This window comes from Panthera uncia, chromosome E1 (assembly GCF_023721935.1).
Source record: "Panthera uncia isolate 11264 chromosome E1, Puncia_PCG_1.0, whole genome shotgun sequence".
NCBI lineage: Eukaryota > Metazoa > Chordata > Mammalia > Carnivora > Felidae > Panthera > Panthera uncia.
Window position 1 is genome coordinate 40,778,915 of NC_064814.1, and position 26,873 is coordinate 40,805,787.

A 26,873-nucleotide genomic window follows, 5' to 3' on the forward strand; every position below is an offset into this window, starting at 1 on the left:
TCGGATGCATAACCGACTGAGCCACTCAGGCTCAGAAAAACATTTCTTTCTACGTGATTGTGTTTTAATATGAGGAGTGGAATTTGTATTTATTTATATATTTATTTTATTTTATTTTGAGAGAGAGAGAGAGAGAGAGAGAGAGAGAGAGTACAAGTGGGGGAGGGGCAGAGAGAGAGAGGGAGAGAGAGAGAGAATCCCAAGCAGGCTCCACGCTCATCACAGAGCCAACACGGGCTCGATCTCACGACTGAGAGATCATGACCCGAGCTGAGGCCAAGAGTCCAGCGCTTAACCAGTCGAGCACCCAGGCGTTCCAGGAATAGAATTTTGAAAGGGAGAAATACTTTTTTGAGAACCCAGGTGTCCTATAGCTCGGGTGGCCGCTGGTGAGCTGTGTGATTGTGGGCATGTCCTTTAGACTCTGAGCGTCAGTTTCTCTGTGTGCAAGTGGGTAGAAGCAGGCCTTCCCCCACCGCCCCGTGCACAGGCGATGCCCGGCACAGCCCCACTGTTTTCTGGGCCCTGTGGGCAGGCATACGCAGGAGACACGGCCCCACGCTCGTGGACAGTGTCCTCTAGAAACTTGCTATGTCAGTGAGGTCAGGCTCTTTGAATCTGTCTGAACCAAACACAAGTGGTTTGTTGGAATGGAGCACAGGAGAGAGGAAGGGCAAAGGTCACTGAGGTGAGGAGTGTCTGCTCCCTCCTCCCTCAGTGTACCCCCAGCCCTCCCTCAACACCCTCCCTTTCTCTTTTTCTCCAGACCACTTCCTCTTGCCTCTGGCTCCTCCCTACTGAGTAACTGTAGGTTTGCTTCAGTTTCTATTTCCTGGTTATCTCCTCCCAGTGCAGAGAACTGACTGCCTGGCTGGCCGCGGAGAGCAGCAAGGGCCACACGGGCAGTGGAGAGATGGCCTTAAGCAGCTCCCAGCCTCCCTACCTGAACCCGGTGAGTTCTGGGGCTGAGGGCATGGCTGGTGCTGGCATGGGATGGCCCCCACTGAGCCGGCTGCCTCCGCCAGGAGGAAACAGCGCTGGGTCTGTGGGGAACTGACCCGTGGGTTGCAGCAGGCGGAGGGCAGGTGTCCCGAAGAGGACACAAGGCAAAGAGCAGAAAGCCAGGAGGGGCAGTCCCAGCACACCCCATGCCGGTCTCCCTTGCATCTCCGGACTGGACTGGCGGGCTGATAACCACCAGGATTCATGCCTCTGACAAAGGTTCACGGAGCTCCCCTGGGAGCCCGTCCTAGGGATTCATGCCTCTTCGACAAATGTCCTAGGTGCGGGAAGTGCGGGGAGGGGGAAGAGGGGGAAGGCAGGCATAATAACGAGAAGAGTGATGGTTTGTATGTTCACGGGGCAGCGACCAGGGCTTCTAGGGAGGAAAACAGCCCAGCGCGGTGGTTAAGGGCGCTTACTTTGGAGATGGCCTCCCTGGGTCCAGCCATTTTACTAGCTGGGGGGCCTCAGGCAAGTTACTTTTACCTCTCTGGGCCTCAGTTTCCACATCTGTAAAAGGGGATCATCTTCGGGCTCACCTCCCAGGGTTGGGTAAGGATTAGGGAGGTAGCATATCTAAAGTGTGGCCACAGTGCCTGGCACACTGTAGGGAGGGGGCTTTGGAAGTGTTTTGTATTATTAGGAGTCTGGAGGCAGCAGGGGAGGCTTTCCGGGGGAGGTGTCTGCTCCCTGAGGGGTGAGTTAGCAAGGCAGAGGCAGGCCAAGGGTGTGTGCAGAGGGGCCATCTTGGGAACGAGAGGGGAGTGGGGCTGTCCCTGCAGAGCGGGGCCCAGGGGGCTGCCTCCAACTTTTGGCCACATGTGAGTAGACTCCGTCTGCCCGTGGCCTTGTTTAAACCCTGTGAGTCTTACGACCCCCACATCAGACGCGGGAAACAGAGGAGCTGAGGCCACTTGCCAATGTCCCCAGATGATAAGTGGCAACTAAGGGAGGTGCCTTGACTTACCCCCAGAAGAGAGAGGTGCCCACAGAGAGAGAGCAGTTAACAGGGGAAGGCAGGCAATCAGCAGGGCCCAGGAGGCCCAGGAGGCTTCGTAGGAGCCCCTCTGGGCCTTGGCCAAGAGCTTCCGGAGGGGCTGGGCTGATAGCCTGACAGAGGCTGCAGGGCAGGGGTGGGGGGAGGGGAGGTGTCGCTGGAGGAAGCTGGGCCTGGCTCCAGTTAGCTGGCCCTCCATGGGGCTCTCAGCATCAAATGTGTCACTTCAGGCTCATTCTCCATCAGATGAGAGATCCCAGAGATCCTCATAGGCCCCGACATTTCATGATTCTGGTGGCTAGTTTTTACTTGCCAATCCTTGCATTCGAGGGTTTCAGATGAGAAGGAGAATCTTCCTGTGGGCAACAGTGAGTTAAAACAGGGCCTTGGAGTCCGAACGAGAAAGAGGATGGGTGCAGTCCCCACAGGCACCAGGAAAACCTGCCCGTCCCACAAGGGTGCCCTCTCCCAAGTGGCCCGCTGATGTCCAGCTGTAGAAACGTTGCTTCCTCCCAAGGGTGGCAGGAAGGTCCCGCGGCCCAGCTGTTCTGAGGAGCCAAACGCCATGAGGGCCGCCTTGGGAACCTGGCCCCCCGTTTCCTGCCCACTCCCCACACGCCTCACCTGACCAGCCTTGTGCTGGGATTCAGACCCCATGCTATCACCAGCTGAGTGGCCTTGGGCAAACTGCCAAATCTTTTGTGCCTCAGTTTCCTCTGTAGAAGTGGAACTCAGAGTGGATAATGAGGTAACAGGGAAGGAAGGTCAGCCACCAGAGGGGCCTCAGAACCTGTAGGGCAATGGCTCCCTTTGGCCGAAAGTCTCCCGCCGCCTCCTGCCAGTGAGCCCTCTGGTGACCCTGGGCCTCCTCCAGAAGGCGGCTGCTGAGGCCGGAGGGTAGAGCCTGGTTCTTCCAGATCAGAAGAGGAGGAGAAAGTCCTCAGCCTCCAGGCACAGCCAGGAGCCGAGAGCAAGTTCTGACCCAGCAGAGTCACATTCTGATGCAAACAGCTGCCATTGTCAAAGGCCTGTGAACCAAGGGGCTTTCGTGTGTGGCAGTGTGTGGCATCTCATCGAATCCTCTCACGAGCTCGGTCAGGTTGGTGCTGTTGTCCCACTGTCCTGAGGAGGGACCTGGGGCACAGACAGATCAAGTGACTTGCCCAGTAGGAGAGCTGTTACCACAAGGAGGCACGTCTTTGGGACCATAAATCCAAGAGTTCTCTCTCTCTCTCTCTCTCTCTCTCTCTCTCTCTCTCATACACGTGCACAGGTCCAAATTCCACAACAGACTTGGCCCACCAGGCCTAAAACGATACAGATTTGTTCTCTTACAGTTCTGGAGGGCAGAAATCCAAAAATATAGGCTTCAGGGGAGAAGCTCTCCTCGCCTTCTCCAGCTTCTGGAAGCTGCCCGCCTACCGCGGCTGGGGTTCCCTCCATCTTCACGGCCAGCAGCTTCTTGCTTCTGTTGTCACACCTCCTACCACTAACTCTGTTCTCCTGCCTCTCTCTTTGAGGTCCCTGTGATGACATTGGGTCCACCCAGATAATCTAGGATAAACTCCCCATCTCAAGATCTGTAACTGAATCACATCTTTCAAATCCCCATTTGCTTCATAAGGTGACATACGGGAGCCACAAAGTCCAGGGATTGGAATGTAGACGTTTGGGGCAGCGGGGAAGGCGTAGTAATTATTCAACCCACCGGACCTCGTCGGAGTCAGCCAGTATTGTCAGTTTCTTTGAATCCATCCACAGATATTCTATGCATAATAGGAGATGAGGTTTTGGGGGAGACAGTGGGGTTCATGGGGTCCGGAGCCGACAGCCAAGAAAGAATTCCCAAAGACGTCTTTGGTGCGGAAAGGTGATTTTATTGCAGCACGGGGACAGGATCTGCGGGCAGGAGTTGTTGCCCCAGGACTATGAAGAGACACCTGTTATATGCTATGGGGTTGGGGGAGATAAGAGTCCAGGGGAAGTTTCCACTGAGATTTTCAAATGCTAGAGACTCATGGGATACCGGAGGCCTACGTATTGTCCAGCTAAGGTTGTTCTTCCCTCTAGCAAGACAGTAGGGAGTCTCTGGAGAAACATTTCACTCCGCCAGCCTCAAGTATTCGTCAATGGGCTGCAGGTTATAAGGAAATTTAGTTTTATCTGCCATTTCCTTCTGCCTGTGTTCCCTACATCACTGTGGAGGGTGATGGAGGGTGACTATGATCTCTATCAGTTAATCATTAGCTTTTTTCCTTTTCCTTTGTTCTTAGGCAGCCAGGAGTCCCTGAGGAATATCCCACATATCCCACGGGGTGGGGGCGGGTGGGGGGGAGAGCAGTGTTTGAGACCTGCCAGCTTGCCTTCTGCTCCCTCATCAATAAGTAAATGCATGTATATGGCCTCCCACCCATGTTTTTTCTACAAATGGGGTCATTTCGTATCAGTTCTCAAAGAATTCCCTTCTTCCTCTTCCTTTTTTTGTGGAGGCTACATCGAACCCATTTACTTCACCATCATCCTCTTGCTGAACTTTTCTTTCCAATCCTCTGCTGTTACAATGCTGCGGTGAATAGCCTTGTCTGCAAAGTTGTACTCAATTTAAAATAATCTTGGTTTTCAGAATTTGGGGACACCATTTAAGGCACATTGAAAGCTCAAAACCTTTCTGGGGAAATCGTTGCTTAGGATTAACCTGTGCTCCCCCGTCCCCACGATCTCACCCTCCCTTCTGTGTGCTGATAAACCCACCTAACCACACTCTGCTTTTAGTTCTTCACACTTTAGTGTGGATGTGCTTAAGTGAAAGACACATGCTTGCCAGGAGTATTTTTTTCTTTTCTATCTCTTTTTTTATTTTTATTTTTATTTATTTTTTTTTTAATTTTTTTTTTCAACGTTTTTTATTTATTGTTGGGACAGAGAGAGACAGAGCATGAACGGGGGAGGGGCAGAGAGAGAGGGAGACACAGAATCGGAAACAGGCTCCAGGCTCCGAGCCATCAGCCCAGAGCCTGACGCGGGGCTCGAACTCACGGACCGCGAGATCGTGACCTGGCTGAAGTCGGACGCTTAACCGGCTGCGCCACCCAGGCGCCCCTCTATCTCTTTTTTTAATGTGTATTTGTTTTTGAGAGAGAGAAAGAGCACGAGCAGGGGAGGGACAGAAAGAGAGGGAGACACAGAATCCGAAGCAGGCTCCAGGCTCTGAGCTGTCAGCACAGAGCCTGACATGGGGCTCAGACTCACAAACCGCAAGATCATAACCTGAGCAGAAGTCAGATGCTTAACTGATTGAGCCACCCAGGCGCCCCCCTCTCTCTCTCTTTTTTTTTTTTACTGCTTATTTATTTTTGAGAGAGGGAGAGAGCACAAGCGGGGAAAGGCAGAGAGAGAGGGTGAAAGAGAGAATCCCAAGCAGGCTTCGCGAGGCCAGCACAGAGCCCGACTGGGGGCTCGATCTCATGAACTGCACGACCCTGACCTGAGCCGAAACCAAGAGCCCCAGACGCTTAACCAACTGAGCCACCCAGGTGCCCCCAAAATCCTTTTTAAAGAATTCTCCCCCCAGAAATTAGAAAGTTTTACAGAAAAGAAAATCCAGATTTCTGTCTTCTAAAAATTTGGGAGCTCTGCCGGCACAGGGCATGGGTGGTGATCACTGGTTAGAGCTGAATGCACACTGCCCTGTTAGATGAGGGAGGCAACATCTAGTTTGTAATACTCCCCTCCAGTCCCTCTCACCTATCGCCTTACCTGGACATCTCACTCACACATATCACCGGCCTGGCTCCTGTAAGCATTTCATTTTTGCAAGGAACTGACCTAGGGGAGAAGTTAGAGAAGGTGTGAACAACTTAACAAGTGTGAAAATTGACGGGGAGCTAGATGTCTCTCCCAGTCTAATGCAGGTTATACAACCACATTAGTTAAGAGGGATTCTGGAGTTAGGCTTTGACAGTTGAGAAATAACCAGTTTGGGGTTTCGCTCAGAGAGCCCAACATCGAAGAAGGGGGGCGGTAGAGAGACACCTGCTAGGTGCCAGCTTCTTCTGCAGACTTTTTCTTAATCATCAAACTGACACAGAAGGGGGGGATTTATCCCTCTGTTTACAGATGAGGAAACTGAGGCAAAGAGAGATTCAATAAGCTTCCCAAGGCCACTCAGGTAATGAGCCAAAGAATTAGCATTCAGACCTGGAGTACGTCTGGCTCTGAAAGGAGGCGTGCCTCACCATAACCGTTGGTCCTTTAAAGTGGCCCAGGAATGAGAATTTGACAAAGCTGGTGCTGAGGGGCCCTAGGAGGAGGGCTTCGGAGGCTGCCGAGGGCCTGAGGAAAGGAACGGGGAGCCGAAAAGCAGAAGTAGAAGAGGGGGCTGCCCCATGGCTGCAGAGAGCATCTGAGGAGAGGCACTACCTGAGGTGGCTGGAAGGGCAAAGGTCATGGTCACCATGGTTCTATGGGTGGGGAGGGCAGGAGCAGGGGAGGATGCGTTCTTCCTGGCCCAGTCAGGCAAGTGGAAGGCTTATCCTCTAGAATGGGTGGTCTCTTTTGGTCCTTTGGGCCTCCTGAGTCCCCAGCCAGGGCTCTGGGCCTTTGCTAGGAGCTTGACCTGGGGTCCAGCGCTCCCATCACTCCTTCCTCCCATCACTGGCTCCTTCCCATCTCAGGGCCATGTACATGTTACTTCCTCTTAGAAGTTGTCACTTTCAGACTCTCAAGGGAGGCCAGCACCCCATCACGTCGTCTCAGAGCCCCAGAGCCTCCCTGTCACAATCTTAGAATCTGTGTGGAACTATCTGGACTCAGATCTGCTCCCTCACGGGCCCGGAGGATCCATGAGGCTGACACACCCAGGCGCCTCTAGCAAGTGCTGGGGGGACCAGACGGAGGTGGGCCCACTGACTGACCTGCCTCTTCTCCCTACAGATCATCCCCTTCTCTGGGAAAATCCAGGGGGGTCTCCAGGATGGACTTAAAATCACTCTCACTGGGACCGTTCTTTACTACAATGGAACCAGGTACCTGGAACTGGTTTTTTTTCTCTCTAGCCTCACCCCTTGGCAAACCGTGGCCCCTGTCAGCTCAGGTGGGTTCGCCCTACACCCTCGGAGCCGCTTGCGCCTGGCTCGGGGGATCCCGGGTGATCTGCGTGACACCACTGTCATCTGCCCGTAGCATCTGGGCACCATTAACAGAGATCCCCCATAGACATCGGGGTGACAGGAGCTCATAGTCTAAGGAGGGAGGCAGGCCAGCCCAGAAGCAGATGATTTTGTTCTGGGATCGAACTTTTCTACACCATAACTCAGAGTGGCAAAAATATCACTTCCTTTATTTCCTGAACTTGCCCTTCAGTACTTTGGAGCCCTCATCTGGCTGATGCAGAAATATTGAAAATTGCCATCAAATGCAAGTCGCTTTCAGTTTCAAGGTCTTTTCTGGAAAATACTAAGTCAATCCAAAACACAAACACCATTTAAGTGCTGTTTCCCACCACCCCCCTCCTCCCCAAGGAGGCATTTCTGGGAACAGGGAGGCGGGGAGGCACTCGAGGACTCCTCAGAGGCTGGAGGCCCTTCGGAATCTCGGGCGGCCCTGCCTGGCCTCTGCTGCGGTCCAGCTTCTCGCCCACTTTGCACGGGGCCTGTGTACATGGGGGCTGTTTCCTGAGGTCCACGGTGCCCACGGGAGCCCGTCTGGACCCGCGGCCTCTCTCAGAAGACTTTCTGCCTCAATCCCCAATGTCTCTTGCTCACTGTGGTCCTCTCTCTCACCACCTGGACCCACCTTCACGTCGCTCCCAGGCCGGGCCCTACCTCAGCTCGGCATCTAGACTCTAGATGACTTCCTCCACCACCGTTTCCCTGCCAGGTGGACATGGTCGCGCTGACCATGGGACTTGTCCCAGAGCCCTGAGTGCCCCCAGGAGACCCTGAGGGAAGGGAGGCACCAGGATCCCCCTAAACCCTGCCAGCAGGGAACTTCGGGACCTCACCTCTGAACTTCCCTTCTTTCTCTCTCCTTCTCCCTCTGCCTACCCCTCCCCTGGCACCAGGATGGCTTTCTACTCCCATCCTGTCTAACAGAGACTGTCCCGACTTCTTCCTGCAAAGCTTCTGCACACAGGAGTTTTCGCTTTCGTTTTCTTTTCTTTTTTTTACATTTATTTATTTTTGAGAGACAGAGCATGAGTGGGAAGGGGCAGAGAGAGAGGGAGGCATAGAATCTGAAGCAGGCTCCAGGCTCTGGGCTGTCAGCACAGAGCCTGACATGGTGCTCGTACCCATGAACTGTAACGTGGTGACCTGAGCCGAAGTCGGACGCTTACCTGAGCCAGCCAGGGGCCCCGAGGCAGAAATTTTCTAAGAGCTCCTCCAGCAAGAAATCAAGCAGACTCTGCAGGAATTTAATAGAATGACTCTCAAGGGCCGCTTCTGGGCTCGGTGCAGAGCCCGGCACTGTGGGGGATGTGGGTGACAGGAGAGCACTGTGCGTTAGCTGGGGAGACTGGAGTGACCCCGAGAAGCAGGTGGCGGACCACGCTGGTGCGCTGAGCTCAGGGAAGGCTGCCGACAGAGACGCCTCGGAGGAGGAGCCTCAGGCTGGAACTTGGTTGTAGGACCTGAGGGAGCTCTGTCTGCGAAGAGACAGAACAAATGTTTACCGTGCCCCTTCTGGGAGCCAGGCTCCTCGGAAGGTTCTTCGTTCGGAGCCATAGGCTGTACCCAAAGGCAGTTTTGACAGTGAGAGGCTGCTTCCAAGGAGAGAGGCAGGAATGGAAATGGATTTGGGTGGGGCTTTCTAGAACACCGCCTCATTAAGCATCCCCAAAGGAAGTACCTCACCTCCCTGGTGATGGTGATTTGAGGGTAGTGTGGTTCAGAACCGTCACAAATGACGAGCAGTGTAGAGCTGGGGTCTGGGTCCAGACCTGCTGACTTCGGGGCCACCACTCCACACGTCATGTGTGGGACACACGCCAACCTCCAGTGAGAGACAGAGAGCTACTATTTACTCTGTACCTTAGAAACCAGCTCTGGAGGCCTATTCCCTCAATTCTGCATCGCCTTTGAATTGGTTTTCTTCTTTCCCAACTGAGCTGATGGGGGCTGGCCTCCGAGTATCCACTTGGCATGAAAGCGTCCACTATTTTTGTTTACCCGTGTTCTACGTATTTTTAGAAAATCATACCGTAAGGGCAGCATGCAACAATTGCACAAACACACACGAAGTCCAAGCTAGGTGAACAGAAAGGATGGCAACAAACTAAGGATGGGTCCAAACCTGCCATGCAGGTTGTATGCAAGTTCGCAGACAGACCAAGTCAAGGGCGTGAGCCCCCCTCCCCCCAGCTGGCAATAAACCAGGCTGCGGAATCTCTTTCTGCCTAGGTTTGCTGTGAACTTTCATTCTGGCCCCAGCGACAATGACATTGCCTTCCACTTCAACCCACGGTTCGAAGAGGGCGGGTATGTGGTCTGCAACACAAAGCAGAACGGATGCTGGGGGCCAGAGGACAGGAAGATGCATATGCCTTTCCAGATGGGGAACCCTTTTGAGCTCTGCTTCCTGGTGGACAGCTACAATTTCAAGGTGAGAAGCAGCCCCCCTCGCCCGCCTTCCCACCGCCTCCTTCCCCTCCCTCCAGGCCCTATCAGGTGCGGTGAGCAGCCATCAGAAGTCACGTGAGCTTTTAAATGGTCACGTGAGCAATGCCATTATACAGATGGCAGGACGTTTGCCTTGTAAGAACGTTAGCGATGGCCACAGTCTGCTCACACACCTTCACCTGCACATCTACAGGGACACCTGTTGCTGCTTTTACTCAGGAAATAGGAACGAGGTAAATCACCGTAGCGCTTTTGGGCCTTGCGGGTCTTTAAAGTTCTAGTTCATTCCATCCCTTTGCTGTAGGCTTTCCTCCCCTGCAGGTCCCTGCTAACGTTTGGTTTTTGCTAATATTGTTGCAGCCTTTGTCCGGGTTCCGCCAATGGCTTAGTTTTACATGGTGTTGCAAATTACGTAAGCAGAGTAGTGTCTCTGGGCTTGGGAGACAGGTGGGGGGTGAGTGTCCCCGTGTCTGTCCTTCTCTGTGCGAGCGTGGATGTTCCCGTCCCCTCAGTGTACAACCTGCCTCTCCCCTGCTCCCCATGAACATGCTTATGCATATTTAAACAACACCTCCATGAGCTAACATTAGAAAGATAAACTGATTGAGGCACCTGGGTGGCTCGGTTGGTTAAGCATCTGACTTCAGCCCAGGTCATGATCTCATGGTTCGTGAGTTCGAGCCCCACGTTGGGCTCTGTGCTGACAGCTTGGAGCCTGGAGCCTGCTTCAGATTCTGTGTCTCCCTCTCTCTCTCTCTCTTTCTCTCTCTGCCCCTCCCCCACCCGTGCATGCTCTCTCTCTCAAAAATAAACATTAAAAGAAATTAAAAAAAAAAAAAAAAAGGTAAACCGATTGCAATAAACAAATGACTAAGAACTAAAAAGCCCAGTAGAGCCCAGTAGGGACTGGGTTCTGATGCACTTTGGATCATAGGCCATGTTCTTACAACTGGCACAGTTCTGAAGGCTGGTGTCCCTGACCCCTGGGGGACAGATGTGAAAACCAAACACAGGTCTTAATTTCTGGGAGCAGGGGTTCAGGTCCCCCGCCCTGGCCTGAGACCACTGTTCTGGAATATGCACTTGTCTTCACAGGTGACAGTGAACGGGAGCCATTTTGTGCAGTACCCACACCGCGTGCCCTTCCACCATGTGGACACCCTCTCCATCAGCGGTGCTGTGCACCTGTCCTACATCGGCTTCCAGGTCAGAATGTCCCTTTGGCACCTGTCTCAGGGCTGAGTGCAGGGCCCAGTCTAGCTGCACGTAGGCCCTGCTGGGAGGGCCCAATGGTAGCAGCCAATGTCCTACCCAGGTGACTCTGGGAACACACCTCCAGCTCCCCTGTCCTGTCCTTCTGTGTTACTTACTGTCTTTGTCCAGAACCCTTGTCTCAGTCTCCCAGACACTCTGGCCACCGCTCTCTGTCACTCTCTATTTCCACCATGCTTAGGAGGCCACGTGGCTCTAGAAAGAACCCAGGCTTGGGAATCCAACTGAATCTAGCTCAGATGCCTAGCTCTGCCATTATCACCAGCTGTGAGATCTTAGACAAGCAACTTTGCCTCTCCCAGCCTCAGTTTCCCCATCTGTGGAAGGGGTGTAGCCACTGCTGCCCCATGAGTTATTGGGTGAATTCAGTGAGCTCACAAGACGGCCTGCCTGGGCCCCCGCCAGGGTCTATTGGCCCCTCTCCGTGTGTCAACATTTTCGAACGTGTTGCCAGCATCTAAAAGGCCAGGAGAAGAAGTTTTGCATTCTGGAAGTGGGTGGTGGTGACGGATGTATGGCAGTGCCAATGTACTTAATGCCGCTGGAACCATACACTTAAAATTGGTTGAGATGGTAAATTCACACGTGTGTCACCACAATTAAAGGCGGAAAAAAAAGGTGAGGGAAAAAAAGCCAGGATTTCTGGCTTTTTTGAAAACTGGGAGGAGGGGGTATGCTGGGCGCACGTTCCCTCAGGGCCCCAGGTGGCTGAGGGGGACTGCTGTCACCATTTTTGGTCCTGGTGCTCCCTGAGATGAGAAGAGCACACAGCAGGCCCTCCATGGGTCCAAGCTCCTCTCTCTCTTGTCCTAATCTCTCACATTCCCTCCCTACCCAACTCTTTCCCCACGGGCCTGGGGAAGAGAGCAGGGGAGGGGAAGGGAGGGTGAAGGAGAAAGATGGAGGAGGGTGGGGCAGGAGCTCAGTGGCCTGCTGCCCCCCACTGGAGCCGAATCCTCCCTCTGCCTCTCTGCATGATCCTGAACACCCTCCCCGGCCTGCCTGGCTTCCTCCCTCTGGCCCAGGCCCCTGCCTGTCTGAGCTTCCTTGGCTCCATGAATGCTTCTCTTCATGCCTTGGTGCCTTTTGTTTTAACAGAACATGCGAGCAACCCCTATGCAGCCTGCCTTCTCCACGGTGCAGTTCTCCCAGACTGCCTGTTTCCCACCCAGGCCCAAAGGGCGAAAGCCAAAAGTGAGTTCAATGTGGAGGCCTTGGAGGCCGAGCGAGCGCTCATCAGGAAGGACAGAGGCTCTGAGAGGCTGGTTCCAGCAGGCGGGCCCCATGATGCCTACCCAAAGCTTCCCCGTCTCCACCACACCACCTGACCCAGAGCTGGGGACCTGGGAGTCGGCCTTCCTTCCCCTCCTTAGTATGCCTGCATTGCACCCACACCTCTCCCTCCCGAAGCCACTCTCTTTCTTGGGCCAGGCCGTCTGACCCTTGACTACAAGGACCGGGCTCTAGTTCCCCACTCACCCCGCCCACTGCGGCAGTGACCTCCCTACACCCAAATGCGACTGCGTCCTCTCCCTGCTTAAAAATCCTAAAGGCTGCAAACCCTTCTAAATAAAGCCTTAAATTCCCGGCAGGATGTGCAGAAACCACCCTGCTCCCACCCCAGTCCTGCCCCAGCCCACCTCCCGGCCACGCCCCTTCCCCCATGAAGCTTAGGCAGCCTCCACTGCTCACTTGAGGCTCTCTGGGGCCGCATGCTTTTTGCACCTGCAATCCTGGTGCTGAAAACACCCTGGGCCACCTCAGCCCCAGCCGACCTCTAACAGCCCTTCACTGCTCTGCTTAAATGTCCCTCTTCAAGGGCATCTTTGCTGTTTGGAACATCGTTGGATGTCCCCCCCCCACCCCAGTGTCCCCATGGACTATGTATATATCTGTGCTATGCCAATTACCATGTCCTGTTGTAACTGTGCCTACATATCTGTCCCTGTCCCTCCACCCCCTCCTTCCCTACACCCACAAGCCCCTTGTGGGCTGGGACTGTGGGTCGTTCATTTGTGTATCCCCAGCACTTAGCCTAGCATCTGGGCAAGCAGTAGGGGCTCGGTGCATGTGGAGTGTGGTTTGCACAGCCAGAAGAAGGGGAGACCAGCCAGGGCAAGAACGGTCTGCTGGGTGGGGACAGGGTCTAGGACAGGAAGGGAAGCATGGCCTGGCCCCTCCTTCGAGCACTGGAGCAGCGGGGGTTGAGGAAGGGGTGCCTCTCTACCCAGGCTTTCTGTGGCCCATCGCAGTACAGACAGGGCCTGCGCCTCGCACCCCGCTGGCTTCAGGACCGGGCAAGCTTCAGGGAGTCTTGCAGGGCAGCCCGACTTTGGCTCTGGCCTGGGGACGACGGAGTGTGGTAGATACAATCAGCCAAAACCGAGTAGCAGTTTGGATTTTATCACTTACTACTGGGAGGAGCTTGGGCAAGTTGCTTAACCTTTCTGACTCAGCTGCCTCGCTAGCGAAACAGGAGCCGAGGGTGCCTCCCTTGTAAAAGTGCCAAAGTCAGAGCCTGGCACACATGTGGCCTTCACTAAATGGTTGACCTTACGGATCAAATAGGGCACCGGAAGTAGTGGTTTTGCCTCTGGGAGGGAAGGGAAGCTGTACGGTCTCTCTGCGACCCATCCTCTTCTCCCTCTGGAGGAGCCAATGCAGATGTTCCCCAACCTGACCGTACCCCCAACCCTGACTGTACCCCCAAACCCCGGTGGGCCTGGGATGGTGGGGGAGGCTCACTCTGGAAGGCTTGCTAGGGAGCAGGAAGGAGGTGAGCGTGAGTCTGGGGAGGCATTTCTCACTCCACTTTCCGCCAGTGTCTCACCCTCGTGAAACACCAACGTCAACTACTGTTTGATTTTTCTCCTCTCCTTCAGTCTCCAGGCATTTGGCAGGCCAACACGGCTCCCATTGTAAGTCTCTGGTTTCTCCCATCCTCTTAATTTTGCTTCTTCCGGTGGGTTCAAAGGAGGAGGCAGGCTGGGCACCGGGCCTCTCCCACGGGGAGGCCACCCCGGGCCGTCTGCCTGGCTGTCGTGGGGGGCGGGGGGGAGGGTGGAAGCAGGGCAAGGGGTTGGCTGGCCCTCGTGAATTGGGAAACACCTTGAATTGCCCCCTGTCTGCTCAAGCCCCTGCCCTTTTCTGTGAGTGGCCACAGGAGACCGAGGCCACACATCCACTCGTTCCTCTCGTAAAGTGAGGCTGTGCCACATAAAGTCCCCTGAGGAGAAAGACGAGCCACAGGCCACAAGCGCAGCCGTATTTCTTCTCCAAGTAGAAGAAACCTTTGCCCCTACCTCACCACCTTGAGAGAAGATACCCCTCCATCCGCCAGTTTCGGGGGATCTGGCGGGGGCCGTTGGGCTGCTTACACGCTCAAGATGGAGTCACCTCATAGGGGGTTAAGTGATGCCCTCTGGTGGCAGCTGGTGGTGGTCTTGATGCCGCGGAGAGCCGGTTCAAATCTGGATTTCTTTCTTCCAGACTCAAACTGTCATCCACACCATGCAGAGCGCCCCCGGACAGATGTTCCCTGTAAGTTTGAAAGCTCGGGTCAGATCACAGCCCCACCGTGTGCCCCTTCACCAAGGACTGAATTCTCTAGTCCCAGAGGCAGGAAGGAAGTGCAGCAAAGAGGATAGAGTTTTGGGGGCTTGGGCCTTCTGCTCAGGAGGCGCATGAGTAAAATGCCCCTGGGGACGACAAAGATTCTGGAGCGGGTTTCTCAGGGACCAGCAAAAAAACTGATCCTGCTGTCACTGAGAGGGGAGTGCAGCGGTCCCAGCATGTGGGTATGAGACTCTGCGTCCTGAGGACGAGCCCCTGGCATGTCACCGCGGGCCACAGGCTTAAGCTGCTGCTGCTTCTCCCGCCACGGGCACAAATCAGATGGGAGGCCTGGAGTTAGTGCGGCTACCTGCAGGCAGGCGGCCATGATGTCAGGGAACATGGCAAGAAGTTTCACCAAGGCTGACTTGAGAAGGAAGGCGAAGCCGAGAGGCCAGGGGCCTCTGGAATGTGGGGGTCCCATGTGGGTGTGCACTCCCAAACCAAACTTCCTGCTCTCTTTCAACAGAACCCCGTCATCCCACCTATGGCGTACCCCAACCCAACCTACGTAAGTGGTTTCTCTGGGAGGGGCGGACGCCTTGTTCAAGTTGGGCAGGGTGGGAGGTGAGGGGCGGCTTACAAAATTAAGGCAACCCTTTAGTAAGCTAACGTTTGAAAACATCCAAGTGAATTAAAAGGCTGTTGAAAGGAGATGTCACCTTTAGAACTGTCCCTTCGACATGAGCATAGGCTAGGGCCTTCCCCTCAGCCCAAGCATCCTATGGCATCCGGCCAAAGCTCTTTTCATGACAACTTGAGCCCGTTACTTTGAGCAATGCTGGAAAGTTTTCCGTTGGCATTTACTGAACCAAGTAAGGATGTTACGGAGTTCTTTCTTGAAAATATATTACTCTCAGAAGCGGCCATCAAACTCAGCTGACAGTCCATATTCATGGAAATTGGCACAAAGCCCCCCCTGCGACTGACCTGCCCCCTCTCCTCCTGATAGTCGATGCCTTTCTTCACCTCCATCCCGGGTGGGCTGTACCCCTCCAAGAGCATCATCGTGTCTGGCACCGTCCTGCCCAGTGCCCAGAGGTAAGCCAGGGCCCTCAAGAAGGCTCTCAAGGTCCTCTGGTCATCCCCCGCTGGCTCTGGGCAGGCTGGGAGGGGTAGGGACTCAGAGCTCAGTGGGCAGAAGAGGTTCATGGGAGCTGCCCATGCCCAGGTTCCACATCAACCTGCGCTGTGGGAATGACATCGCCTTCCACCTGAACCCCCGTTTCAACGAGAACACCGTGGTCCGCAACACACAGGTCAACGGCTCTTGGGGGTCCGAGGAGCGAAGCCTGCCCCGAAAAATGCCTTTTGTCCGAGGCCAGAGCTTCTCGGTAAGATGCCGCGGCCGGAGCACAGAGGGGGTCAACGGGCAAACAAAGCAGGGCATGGAGGGCGTCTGGGGGCACCTTGAAAGATGTGGGAGCTGAGGCCTCTGGGGTGAAACCTGGGCCTAGAAGAACAGAACGTGCCCCACAGATGGCTGCTATTATTGTTTTCCTCATACTGTCCCACATAGGGTGGGTGGTGGTGCCTCTGCTCGCCAGTGAAGGGACAGGCTCACAGGTGCAGGTTACTCGCCTGAGGTCACACAGCCAGTAAGTGCCAGGTGGGGCCCAAGCATGGGTCATTCATTTACCTCTCACTCATTCAACAATCCTGGACAGGTCATTGGAAATAACAACTGGTCTGTGCAGAAAGCAAAACAGACTAATGGGATCGAGTGAGCCCTGGGGCAGGGGCCACGCTGCCCCTGATGGGGACAGCTGTCAGAGGGGGCCCTAGTGCAGCTGAGACCTCAGAAGAAGCCCGCCTCACAAAGATCTGAGGGGGCATTCCTGGTGGGCGGCAGAGGGGGCAGCTATTCCCACAAAGGTAGAGTCAGGGGCATGGTCTGTCTAGGGACAGGGAGGCCAGGGGCTTCTGGCTAAAGTGACAACAGAAAGGTGTGGGTGGTGAGGCTGGAGGCCCGATCACACAGGGCAGGTGTTCTCGGCCCCACCTACGCATTCGGTTCACCTGGCCCCATCCCAGCCTGGACATCTGTGTCTTAAAATATGCCATAATACTCCTCACTCAGGCTTGGAGGTGACTGACGTAGGGCCTTGAGAGCCGTGGGAAGAAGTTTGGATTTCAGTGCAGTGTGCTGTTATGTTTCAAGCCAGAGAGCAGTATGCATGGATTCCTAGATAGCTGTGTGACTTTGAGCAAGCGACTTCACTGCTCCGGGCCTCAGTTTTCTCATCTAAAAAATGCGGCTAATATGGAGCGCCTGGGTGGCTCAGTGGGTTCAGCGTGTGGGTTCAGCGTCCAACTTTGGCTCAGGTCATGATCTCGTGGCTTGTGAGTTCAAGCCCCAGTTGTGTTGACAGCTCAGAGCCTGGAGCCTGCTTCAGATTCCGCGTCTTCTTCTCTCTCTGCCCCTCCCCTGCTTGCGCGTGTGCACTCTCTCAAAAACATTACCAGAAAAATGTTTTTAACGGGGCTAATAATATCAGTCTCATAGAGATGTTAGAATGAAATGAAATAATGTCTGTGACAGGCTTAGGACAGTGCCCAGGGCACAGTAAGTGTGCCGGAAGTGTCAGCTGTCCTGGTGGCATTTTCACAGACGTGGTCTTGCTGCCTCCGGGAGCACATGTGGGGTGGGAAGCACAAGTCAGGAGGCTGCACTGCGGGGGTGCAGGCATGGAGGCTGGCTGGGTGCCGGCCACTAGGGACATGGATGGCACAGGCCAGTGTTCCTACCCCTAGAGGCTCGGGGTCAGTGGGAGAGTGGGGGTAGGGTGGGCGACACGGCCTGAGGGTCATCTGACCAGGTGGGGGAAGGCAGGGGAGGCTTGCTGGTTGGGGAGAAGCCACCTGTATGGGTGCAGGGGGGCAGGGGGGCAGCGCGGCGAGCACAGAGGAAGGGGGAGCGGGGTATGTAAAGGCACAAGGGGAAGAACAGGAGGTGTGTGGAGGGAACGGTGGGCTCCCCCAGGTGGGCTGAAGGCAGGCGTGACACTTGCTTCATGTTTGAGGAAGGCAGGTAGGTGGTGGGAGACACGAGCCTGCATTTAGGGTTGAGGACTTTCCAAGGGGAATGCAAATAACATGGCCTCCATGCAGGTGTGGATCATGTGTGAAGGCCACTGCCTCAAGGTGTCCGTGGACGGTCAGCACCTGCTTGAATACTGCCACCGCCTAAAGAACCTGCCTGCCATCAACAGCCTGGAGGTGGCGGGTGACATCCAGCTGACCCATGTGCAGACATAGGCGGGCTCCCTGGCCCTGGGGGTAAGGGAAGGGGCGTGCTGCTGTTCGGATCTGCTCCTCACCTCCACCTTCCCTGTCCCTGCCTGGGCCTTTCCAGCCACCTGACGATCTGGGGACTTTTCTGGAGAGACTGTGTCCTTGTCTGGCTCTGCTTCCGGCTGCAGCTAGCCTGGAGGGGAGGAGGGCAGCTGGCAGCGGGTCGGGGGGTGGGGGGGGGCGCCTTCCTCAGAGCAGTATCTGGGGCTCCAGCAGCCGCCCCAGTCCTGCCGTCCGAGGAGAGGGGGGTGGTCCCCACAGGTTAAGCCCTATGTTCAGTCCCCTTGGCAGAAAGGGAGAGCCCAAGATCCCAGACCAGGCCTGCACCCCATCTGCCCCTCCGTCACACTCCCTACCCCCTGCCCCCCCGGTCAACTCTGCCTCAGCCCCAAGCCGTTCATTCTAGGGGGAAGCTGTGTCCTGGGCCCCTCCCCTTTCTCCTACCTTTGACCTTGCCTTGCACCCAGCTCCCACCCTCCCTGCTCCTGGAAAGGTACCCTGAGGACGCTCCCCTGATCTCCACCAGCCAGCAGGTCCTTTCCCAGCCTCCTTCAAAGAAAGACAAATGCTTATGGGCACCTGTGCATGGGCTCACTGTGGTTATTGAACATGTCTGAGACATTCTGGGGTCTCTGGAGTTGGGGAAGTTCTGGGCAAGGGCAACGGGAGGAGACAGCATGGGTTCACTGATGGGGTGGGTCCTGACATCCACACCTGCTCCCAGTGGGTCCCGCACACACCCCACGTGGGTGGGACGAAGCAGGTTGGGCTCGGGCCTCCTGGGCAGGAATCTGTGATGCAGGAAGCTTGGTAACAGGCCAACCCCGCAAACAAACTCACACTGCAAGGGCTGGGCCAGAAGGCCAGATGGCTTATCAGCCCCCTGTGTCCCAGTGGGAGGAGGTGGCGGGTGTGGTCTCAGGAGAAGCTGACTCAAGTGGACACCTGTCTGTGTCGTTCCACTGTGGGTCCCAGCATTCGGGGTTAGGGTACAGTGGGGAGAGTGGCTCAGTGTGGGGGGGGGGGCTCCCTACCAGCCACTGGGCCGGCGCAGGAAGGCCGGTTCTGTGCCCACATGATGCCAACTCAGCCTGCTGACTCCATCAAGAATCCAGTGCTTCTGGAACCGGGCTGGGGCTCAGAGCATCGGCCTCAGACCAGCAGCACCGGCGGCAGCCGGGAGCTTATTAGGAAGGCAGAACCCAGGCCCGCCGCAGACTTCCAGAATCAGTCTGTGTTGTGACAAGACACCGGTGGTTTGCGTGCATCTCCGAGGGGACAGGCACTGGTCTAGGTGACCACATTCTCGACCACGTTGTTCAGGTGCGTTGCTGGGACACTGGGGGCTGGGGTGCCCTTTTGTCCCATTCTCACCCCATCTGAGTAGGGGGAGGGGAGAAGTGAGCCCAGGAACCAATGAAGCAAAGGCCAAATCCAAGCTGGGAGCTGGATTTTCCCACACCCCTCGGCCCCTGGCTAAGTTCCTTATTATTTTTTTTTTTAAGTTTATTTTTTGAGAGCAAGTCGAGAGGGGCAGAGAGAGAGAGAGAACTTCAAGCAGGCTCCGTGCTGCCAGCGCAGAGCCCGATGTGGGGCTTGAACCCACAAAGCTGTGAGATCATCCCCTGAGCCAAAACCAAGAGCCAAGTGGCTGGGTCCCCCAGGACACCCAAGTTCCTTCCTTATTCTAAGAGAATAAGGCTCAGTCCCTGAAGAAGTCTTCCCCGTGGAAGACATGTGTCCTTCACTCACTGCCACGGCTTTGGCACAGTCCCACCTCACCTGCTTTGTCACCCAGGTGCCAAATTATTATTGGCCAAACTCTCATGAAACAGGCGAGCCCAGAGCAAAACACAGCCGCCTTCTAGAAAGGGATTGTGGGCGAGGCCTTCACCAAGGGGCTGGTACCACAGGCAGCAGTGCATCCCCGACACACCCCGTGTGAGACATGCCCCGTGAGTCACCGCCCACGCCCCACGGGTGATCTTGCTTCCTCGCCCCATCACAGGTCTTCAGATGGGCACAAAACTCCACGTTCTGCCTCATACCTGGTGGCCATTTCCGAGAGGTGGCGTGGTCAAACCAGCATGTCCCTCTGAGGGGGATTTTTGTCCAGGCTGTGCCACCCACCAGTCCCCAACTCTGTGTGACGGAGTGGCTTTCCCTACAGAACACCCACACTCACGTACAATGTGGTTAAAATAAAATGTATTCCATATAAATATCTCCATCCAGGAGTCATACAGGGACGGCCCGAGCGGCCCTTAAGGCTGGAGGTTGTTTTTTTTAAATACAGAGGCATAAATAACTGTACAGTGGGGAGCTAAATACAGGGTGGCGCGACAGCGCCTCCTGGTGGTCACGTAAAGTGGTGCAATCAGAAGAAGGTTCATCCTTGTCACCCACCAGGTGAGCCCGGCACGGCAGCTTTAGTCTTCAAGGGACCCAGGAAGCCCCAACTCTCCATTATCCGGGAAGGGTGGGCTCAAGGGAGACCAGAGGTTCCACTCGGTCCAGGCTGCTAGCCGGCAGCAGGTCAAGTATAGGGTTTGGCAGGGAAGGAGCTGGGGAACTAAGACGTGAGGCTCCGGGCTATGATTTCCTTCCATCTCTCCGGGCCCTGTGACCTCAGATAATCGGGAGTTGGCTCCATCATTAAGTTCTGTGGCAGCGACTTTAACTTGTCCCGAGGGCCGCTGGAACTCTGGGATCGCTGGGCTGCCTTGCTGCCCCATCCTTTTTCACCTCGTAGGGAAATACAGCACCAAAGATGTCTTCATGATAGCGCTTCTGGCTCTAAGGGAAACCAGGCCAGCATGTCAGCTCTGCTGGTCCAGCCGCCTCCCATTCATCAGGTCCAGGCTAGGACGAGCCCCTGGGGCTCCCCTGGCTTCCTTACCACACATACACTCATGAGCCATCTGCCTTCACAACTGCCATGCTTAGGGCACACTTGAATCCCACTTAGGCTCTACCTCCCATCAGCACCTGCGCTGGTGTGAACCACCCAACCCGCTGTCCCAGCCTGCCTCGTTCTTGTCCCACAAGACGCTCCGGGAAATGTGGGCTCTGAGATAGACACGTTTGGGAAATGCTGCATCCTTTCTCTCCTTGAGGAGTCACGACACACAGCACATTAGCGGCCCTGAGAAGTCTTGTCATAAAGCAACGTGTTGCCTTTGTCTAACTGAGCAACCAGACCAGGATGCGCGGCCAGGCCTTTTAACAGCCCATCTCGCTCTGACCTCCAGTCACCTCCAGGATTCTTTTGAGGTGCAGGACTGTTCTGAGCCTGACTCTCCTAGTCCTGATTCCCTTGCCCGTGTCCTTGATCTGCACCCCTGACCCACACACCAGCCACCGTACCTTAAGTTGGAAGAAATAGTCCTCCACCTGCTCCTCGCTCAGGCTCAGCTTGGCGGCCAGGAGGTGCTTCAGGGTTTGGGCCACATCCCGGGCCATACGCACATCCCCACAGACATAAAGGTGGCCTTGCTCCTCATGGAGCACACGGAGCACCTCGCTGGCCAGCTGCTGCCTCAGGACGTCTTGAACATAGACCTGAAACCAGAGGACGTGGTGGGTCCAGGCCCCTGCTTCTGGGGGTGAAGCGTGCAGTCAGGTCTGCTGGCCAGGGGGAGGCAGTGAGGGGACATGCTGGGCTGCAGGGTGAGGACCCGCCCAGCCGGGACCTTGCCTAGGGATCAGGCTCAGGATAAGGAGGTGCCCTTGCATCCCGCCCAGCTCTGGCCTGGGCTGGGGCCAGAGAGAGGAATGTTGACCCCTCAGCCCTGCCCTCAAGAAGCTGACAATTCAGTAAGGCTCCTGCATTTACTTTGAATTCACCATGCTTCAGAGAGGCATCTATCAAGCCACTTCCCCTGCCTGGGCTCTGAGGCCCACCTGCCTACACCCCAGTAAAGGGAGCTTCTCAGTGCAGAGTTCACGGAATCCCCATTGTAATTCAGAGCAGGGCACAGAACCCTGGGCTCCCCAGTTGTACAGAAACCTAGGAGTCTCTGCTCTCATTCCACACAAGATGCCCAGTGACCCTAGCACTGGACGCAGAGCACCATGGCTAGAACAAATTCACAGGAGCTGAGGCAAGGGTCTGTCCCGACTCCCCAGGGCAGCAGAGACCGTCACCGGGGCATGGTGTTTGGGCATAAAGCCAGCCCGGAACACTTCTTCCCAGGCAGCTGTGTATCTGAAGGGAGCACTTTTAGTCAGCTGGGCACTGGGTCTAACCTACCAGGTGACCTGCTTTGTCCTGAATGTCCCGGGGGCCCTCTCTTCTCCTGACAGAGTGAACATGATAGCTTCACAGCATCGCTTTGATGGTTGTGTAACCACCTCCCTTTTAGAGCTGAGACGAAGGCTCCAAGAGCAAGGGGCTCCTCGCGGGGAGCCACGGCACCCACCAGACTGTGCTTTTAATGTCCCACCCACTGCACGGGCAGCTGCCGCATTTACCTTGGGCTGGCCAGGCAGGCGAGAGTAGGCTGTGTGAACCTCATGCAGCACCCCCTTCTGGGCCATCTCCAACATCTCCTCCCGATAGAGGTGGTCCTCATCCGGGCGGCGGCACCCGAACACCAGGGTCATGCGGCTGCCCCGGAGCCCTGTGAGACCCAGCAGGCTCCAGTTACCAGGGTGGCCACCAGAGGGCCCGCGGAGCCCAGCAACCGACCTGAATTCTCATTTCACGCCCACAGCTATCCTAGCTAGTATTATCCCCACTTTACAGATGAGGAAAATGAGGCCCAGGGCATTCAGATCACTTGTCCACACAGGCTGAGGCAAATGGGAGAAGGGCAAGGAAATGTCTGTGGGCGGTGGCACAACTCTCCAGTCACTGCCGCCCTACTCCTGGAGAGATGCCAGGCCACCTGGTGTCCCCTCCCCGCCTGCCGGAAACCCTCTAACTGTACCTTTGTGCTCGGCATCATGGAGCCGCTGCTGCCAGAAGCTGCGGAAGGGGGCGATGCCTGTGCCAGGCCCAATGAGGATGCAAGGTTGGGAAGGGTCCTCAGGGAGCTGGAAGCCGCCGGCACTAAAGGGAACAGATCAAGAGGCCCAGTCCTCAGACACCCTGAGATGGATGCACACACTGGACCGGGGCTGGGGAACTGGGGGTGCAGCTGGGGGCGGTGGTGTTGTGAGGGTGGAGGAGACAATGAGCTCAAATGTGATTTCCCAAGTCCTGTAGGCTGCCTCATTTCCCCTGCCTTGGCACACCATCTCCTCGCCCTGAGCTCCTTTTGAAAAAGGCCTGAAACTCATTGTTCTCTAGATCCCCACCCCGACTGCTGTCATCTCTGTCTCTGCTGGAGATCTGGCTACGCTTTATTGCCAGGGATAGAATGGAGAGGCCCAGGGGGACCCCAATGCCTTCTTCATGGGCCATGGGGCCCAGCATGGTACCTAAGTCCCAGATCACTCCCCTTCAAACCAGAACTCCCAGGGACCAGTGGTCCCACCAGGGACAGAGTGGAGGGCCTGTTTACCTTCTCACAAAGCAGGGTACTGGGTCTTGGGGCTTCAGGCTGCTGAGCCATGTGCTGCAGACGCCGTGGTGCAAGGGACCTTGGCCATCTGCAAGGACAACACAGACATGACCAACATCATTCCCCACACCCTAGGGGTGAATTGTCCCAGAGGCTCTTCCCACACCAACGAGCCTCCTGGAAGTGTCTGCTGAGGCACTCTGTGGGCTTTAGTGAGGGGGCAGTTCTCCCGGTCCTGCGGTCTGCCCTCTATGCAGCCAGAGCTGGGGAAAACTGAAACGCACTTAGAGAGTTTGCAAGACTCTCCCCTTTGCCACTGCAGAAAGTCTCAGAGAAGGAAAGTGACTTGTACAAGGTCACTCAGGTAGCAGTAAAATGAGGCCACAGCTCAGGTTTCCTGACTCCTACTCCAATGCTCCTTCCAAGAGTTTCTCCAGGGACCCTCCTAGCCCATCACTCAGCTCCGATGATATAGCACAAAGTGACCCTGAAGGGTGGCCACAGTCACTGCCCCACAGTGTCTTCATGAGGTAAACCCCTTGCTGGTAGGAACCCTGGGTGACAGACAGCCCCCTGAGCATTCTGCTCTGCTGTGATATCTCACTGTCTTCCCAAGCGGCCCCTCCTGGGCCTGTGGAAACCCCTACTTTCTCTGGTTTACATTCCCTTCCCAAAGGCCCAGCATTTAAAGCTATTCCAACCAACTTGAAAAGTCCCTTTTTTCCTCTGGATGGAATCTTGCTCTCACAAGGTGTCCCCACCTTCCCTCTCCCTGCCTGAGGACTGAGACTTGGCCTGTGTAGATGTTCTCGAACAGAGCAGACAGAGTCTCTGCCCAGTGTTTAGAAACCGTGTGACTATGCTTTTTACCTGGCTTTACCAACCCAGGCAATGCTCAGTTACAGGGTACAGTTTACCCAGCACAGAGGCCCAAGTCCAAGTAGACAAGGTTTTGGACCTTCCAGTCTATGTTAGCCCATCCTCTACCCTCTGCCCTCAGAGCACCCTGCATAATGACAACTGTCCATCACTATGAGTCTCTCTTCACTGCCCCCTCTAGATGGGACGCTCCATGAGGGAAGAAGCTACGTGTTGTGTTTCCACATCCACCACCATGCCAAGCAGAGATGGATATGAAATAACCATCGCTGAATAAGTGAATGACTGAGTGAACAATCAAGGCATAATCACCCCTGTACCCAGGCTAGACTATCAGGAAATGAAGAATCACTGGGCAGTATTGGGTGCTTTCTACATTTGATCTCATTAAGTTGTCCCAACAGTAGTAGGGCAGTAGAGTGAAGAAGGGAAGACTCAGCAGTCAGACTGCTTGGGTTTGAACCTCAGTTCTCTATTTGCTAACAGTATGACTTTGTGGCTTAACCTCTCTGTGCCTCAGTTTCCTCACCTGTAAAATGCAAACAGTCCCCATCTCATACGGTTACCGATAATACATATACAAAAGGGTGAGTTCAGTGCCTGGTTCGTAGTAATCTCTCCCACACACCTCCTATTGCTATTAACACTCTGGGAGGTAGGGGTTTTTGAAAGTTTACTTATTTTGAGAGACAGCGAAAGCATGAGTGGGGGAGAGGCAGAGAGAGAGAGAGAGAGAAGGAGGGAGAGAGAATCCTAAACAGGCTCCACGCCGGCACCTTAATGTCGGGCTTGAACCCACAAACTGTGAGATCATGACCTGAGCCGAAATCAAGAGCCAGACGCTCAACTGACTGAGCCACCCAGGCTCCCCTGGGGAGTGGGTTTTTAACTGCCGAGGAGACCACAGTTCAGAGATGTTGGACGACTGCCCAGTAAACAGCAGAGCTGGACTGCTCCAAAGCCCCTGCCCAGCCTTACCTCGGGTGCGGTAGGTGAGCACAGCCACAGTGAGGTGGACCTCCGTGGGTGCACAGGCCCTGGAGGAGCTGATGGAGTAGTACCGGGGTTTCAGAATAGGCAGCTGGGAGAGCAGGAAGCCAGCAGACACCCGCAGGGATGGGAACTCCTCCAGTACCTCCAGGAATGTGGGGCTATTGGTGAACTTCCATTTGTTGTACTCTGAGGGCTGAAAGCCAAGGGCAGTGTGAGTGACTTCTGGCACTTGCCCCACCCGGAGGCAGAAGGCTGTCACAATCCAGCATTCATTCATTCACTCATTCACACCCTCAACAAACATTTCCAAGTGCCAGGCGCTGTCCAGGGTGCTGAGACTACCAAGCTGGAGAGAAAATCGTTCCTTCCTGGAAGAACTCAGGTCAGTGAGTAGCATTAACCTGATTTGTGTGCTTAGAACTCCACCGTCGGCTCCTGGTGGGCAGGAGTCAAATTTTTATTGTAATCTAATTGTGGACAGAGCTCTGGAATCATACACACCTGGGTTCAAATCTTGACTGGACGCCCTTACCAGCTGTGGGATCTTGTCCCAATCACTTAACCTTTGTGAAACGAGGATGGCATCATCTATTTCATGGGGATATCGAGAGACTTAAATGCAAGAACATGTGCCACGTTAGTACAGTGCAGTGGAGGTGCTGGGAATCAAGATAATTAGCGATAAACATGATGGTAATAATGCCATCCGGTGCCTTTGCAAAGGCATGGGCCTAGAAAGTTGTCAGTGAGTTAATGCATCCTCTCATTAATTTATTAACTCAACTACCCGTTACTGTGTCTATTTATCCATTCATCCTCACCATCCGTCCTCCAGCACTTCCTAAGTTTCAGACTTATTCCAGGTTTTGGGAATATACAAAGCTAAGACAATAATGGCTCCCCTTTTCTAGCCTCTTATCTTATCTTATCTTATCTTATCTTATCTTATCTTATCTTATCTTATCTTAGGTGGTGTCCTGCAGACACTAAGAAAAATTAAGATCACTCAAAGCAACTGTGTCCTAGTGATGGGATGGAGGGGATACATACTTCACACCAGCTTTTGACAAGTCTCACTCTGGGAAGCTAGGTAGGATTTCCCCTTGGAGGTTAAACACTAGCTCTGGGTTCTGGCTCCCCTCATCCGCCCTGCCCTTCCTTCACCCACCAGCCCCAACCTTCACCTGGCACAGGATCTCCAGCCTCTGCCTCTCTGCCTCTTCTGTGGCCAGCTGTGCCAATTTGCGGAGCAGCAGCTGGGTTGGGGGGGTGGTGATATCCAGGAAGTAGGTGAGGGCCTGGCTGAGCGAGCACGGGGGCAGCCGCTTGTCTCTGACCCAGTAGCTTCCTGGATAGGGAAAGTAGGAGTCAGGATGGCAAAAAGGCCCCGTTTAGGTTTCCTGAAGGGTGATGAGGCCTCTGGGGAAAACACCCTCCACCCTCCAGCTGCAGGGAGAGAAGACACTGAATTTCTGCCTTCAGGAACAGCGAAAGTGCTCACGTGCCCAATTCACATGCAAGAAAGTGGTGCTCAGAGTTAGGGCTGCCATGGGAGGCTGATCAACAGCTCTCTAAAGGGTACCCAAGTTAGCACAATCCTGAAAACTTAACTATGCACCAGAGTTCAGTCCCTCTCTGGTTCAGATCTTCACTTTAGCAAAACAACCATAGGTGAACTACAGACTCACAGTAACTAAATTC

General features: G+C 55.0%; 2 protein-coding genes across 4 annotated transcripts in view; one reads left to right on the forward strand and one right to left on the reverse strand.

The window, feature by feature from the left end:
• The first annotated feature begins 850 nt into the window (after positions 1-850).
• Positions 851-18,372, forward strand: LGALS9 (galectin 9). Of its 3 annotated transcripts, XM_049637905.1 has the most exons (11): positions 851-952; positions 6,932-7,023; positions 9,397-9,598; positions 10,711-10,821; positions 11,986-12,081; positions 13,770-13,805; positions 14,377-14,427; positions 14,969-15,010; positions 15,452-15,540; positions 15,671-15,833; positions 17,611-18,372. In XM_049637905.1, the coding sequence occupies exons 1-11, from the start codon at positions 914-916 to the stop codon at positions 17,755-17,757; spliced, it is 1,068 nt and encodes a 355-aa protein (XP_049493862.1). In that variant the 5' UTR covers positions 851-913; the 3' UTR covers positions 17,758-18,372. The 3 variants fall into 3 exon arrangements, with proteins under 3 accessions (XP_049493862.1, XP_049493863.1, XP_049493864.1); XM_049637906.1 differs by lacking the exon at positions 11,986-12,081; XM_049637907.1 differs by lacking the exons at positions 11,986-12,081; positions 15,671-15,833 and having other exon boundaries at positions 17,611-17,689.
• Positions 18,373-19,984: 1,612 nt separating this feature from the next.
• NOS2 (nitric oxide synthase 2) overlaps positions 19,985-26,873 on the reverse strand; it is a 29,701-nt gene continuing 22,812 nt past the window's right edge. Inside the window, exons 19-25 of the mRNA XM_049637865.1 lie at positions 26,357-26,520; positions 25,158-25,365; positions 23,301-23,388; positions 22,725-22,846; positions 22,267-22,415; positions 21,160-21,354; positions 19,985-20,589 (exon numbers count right to left, since the gene is read on the reverse strand). Coding sequence (XP_049493822.1) covers positions 20,470-20,589; positions 21,160-21,354; positions 22,267-22,415; positions 22,725-22,846; positions 23,301-23,388; positions 25,158-25,365; positions 26,357-26,520 — 1,046 coding nt within the window. The 3' untranslated portion in view covers positions 19,985-20,469. The remainder of the gene's footprint in view (positions 20,590-21,159; positions 21,355-22,266; positions 22,416-22,724; positions 22,847-23,300; positions 23,389-25,157; positions 25,366-26,356; positions 26,521-26,873) is intronic.

Coding starts and splice junctions, on each gene's coding strand:
- LGALS9 (XM_049637905.1), top strand. CDS start 914: ATGGCCTTAAGCAGCTCCCAGCCTCCCTACCTGAACCCG. Junction 10,822..11,985: donor TGTCCTACATCGGCTTCCAG/GTCAGAATGTCC, acceptor TTGTTTTAACAG/AACATGCGAGCAACCCCTAT. Junction 12,082..13,769: donor CCAAAGGGCGAAAGCCAAAA/GTGAGTTCAATG, acceptor CCTCTCCTTCAG/TCTCCAGGCATTTGGCAGGC.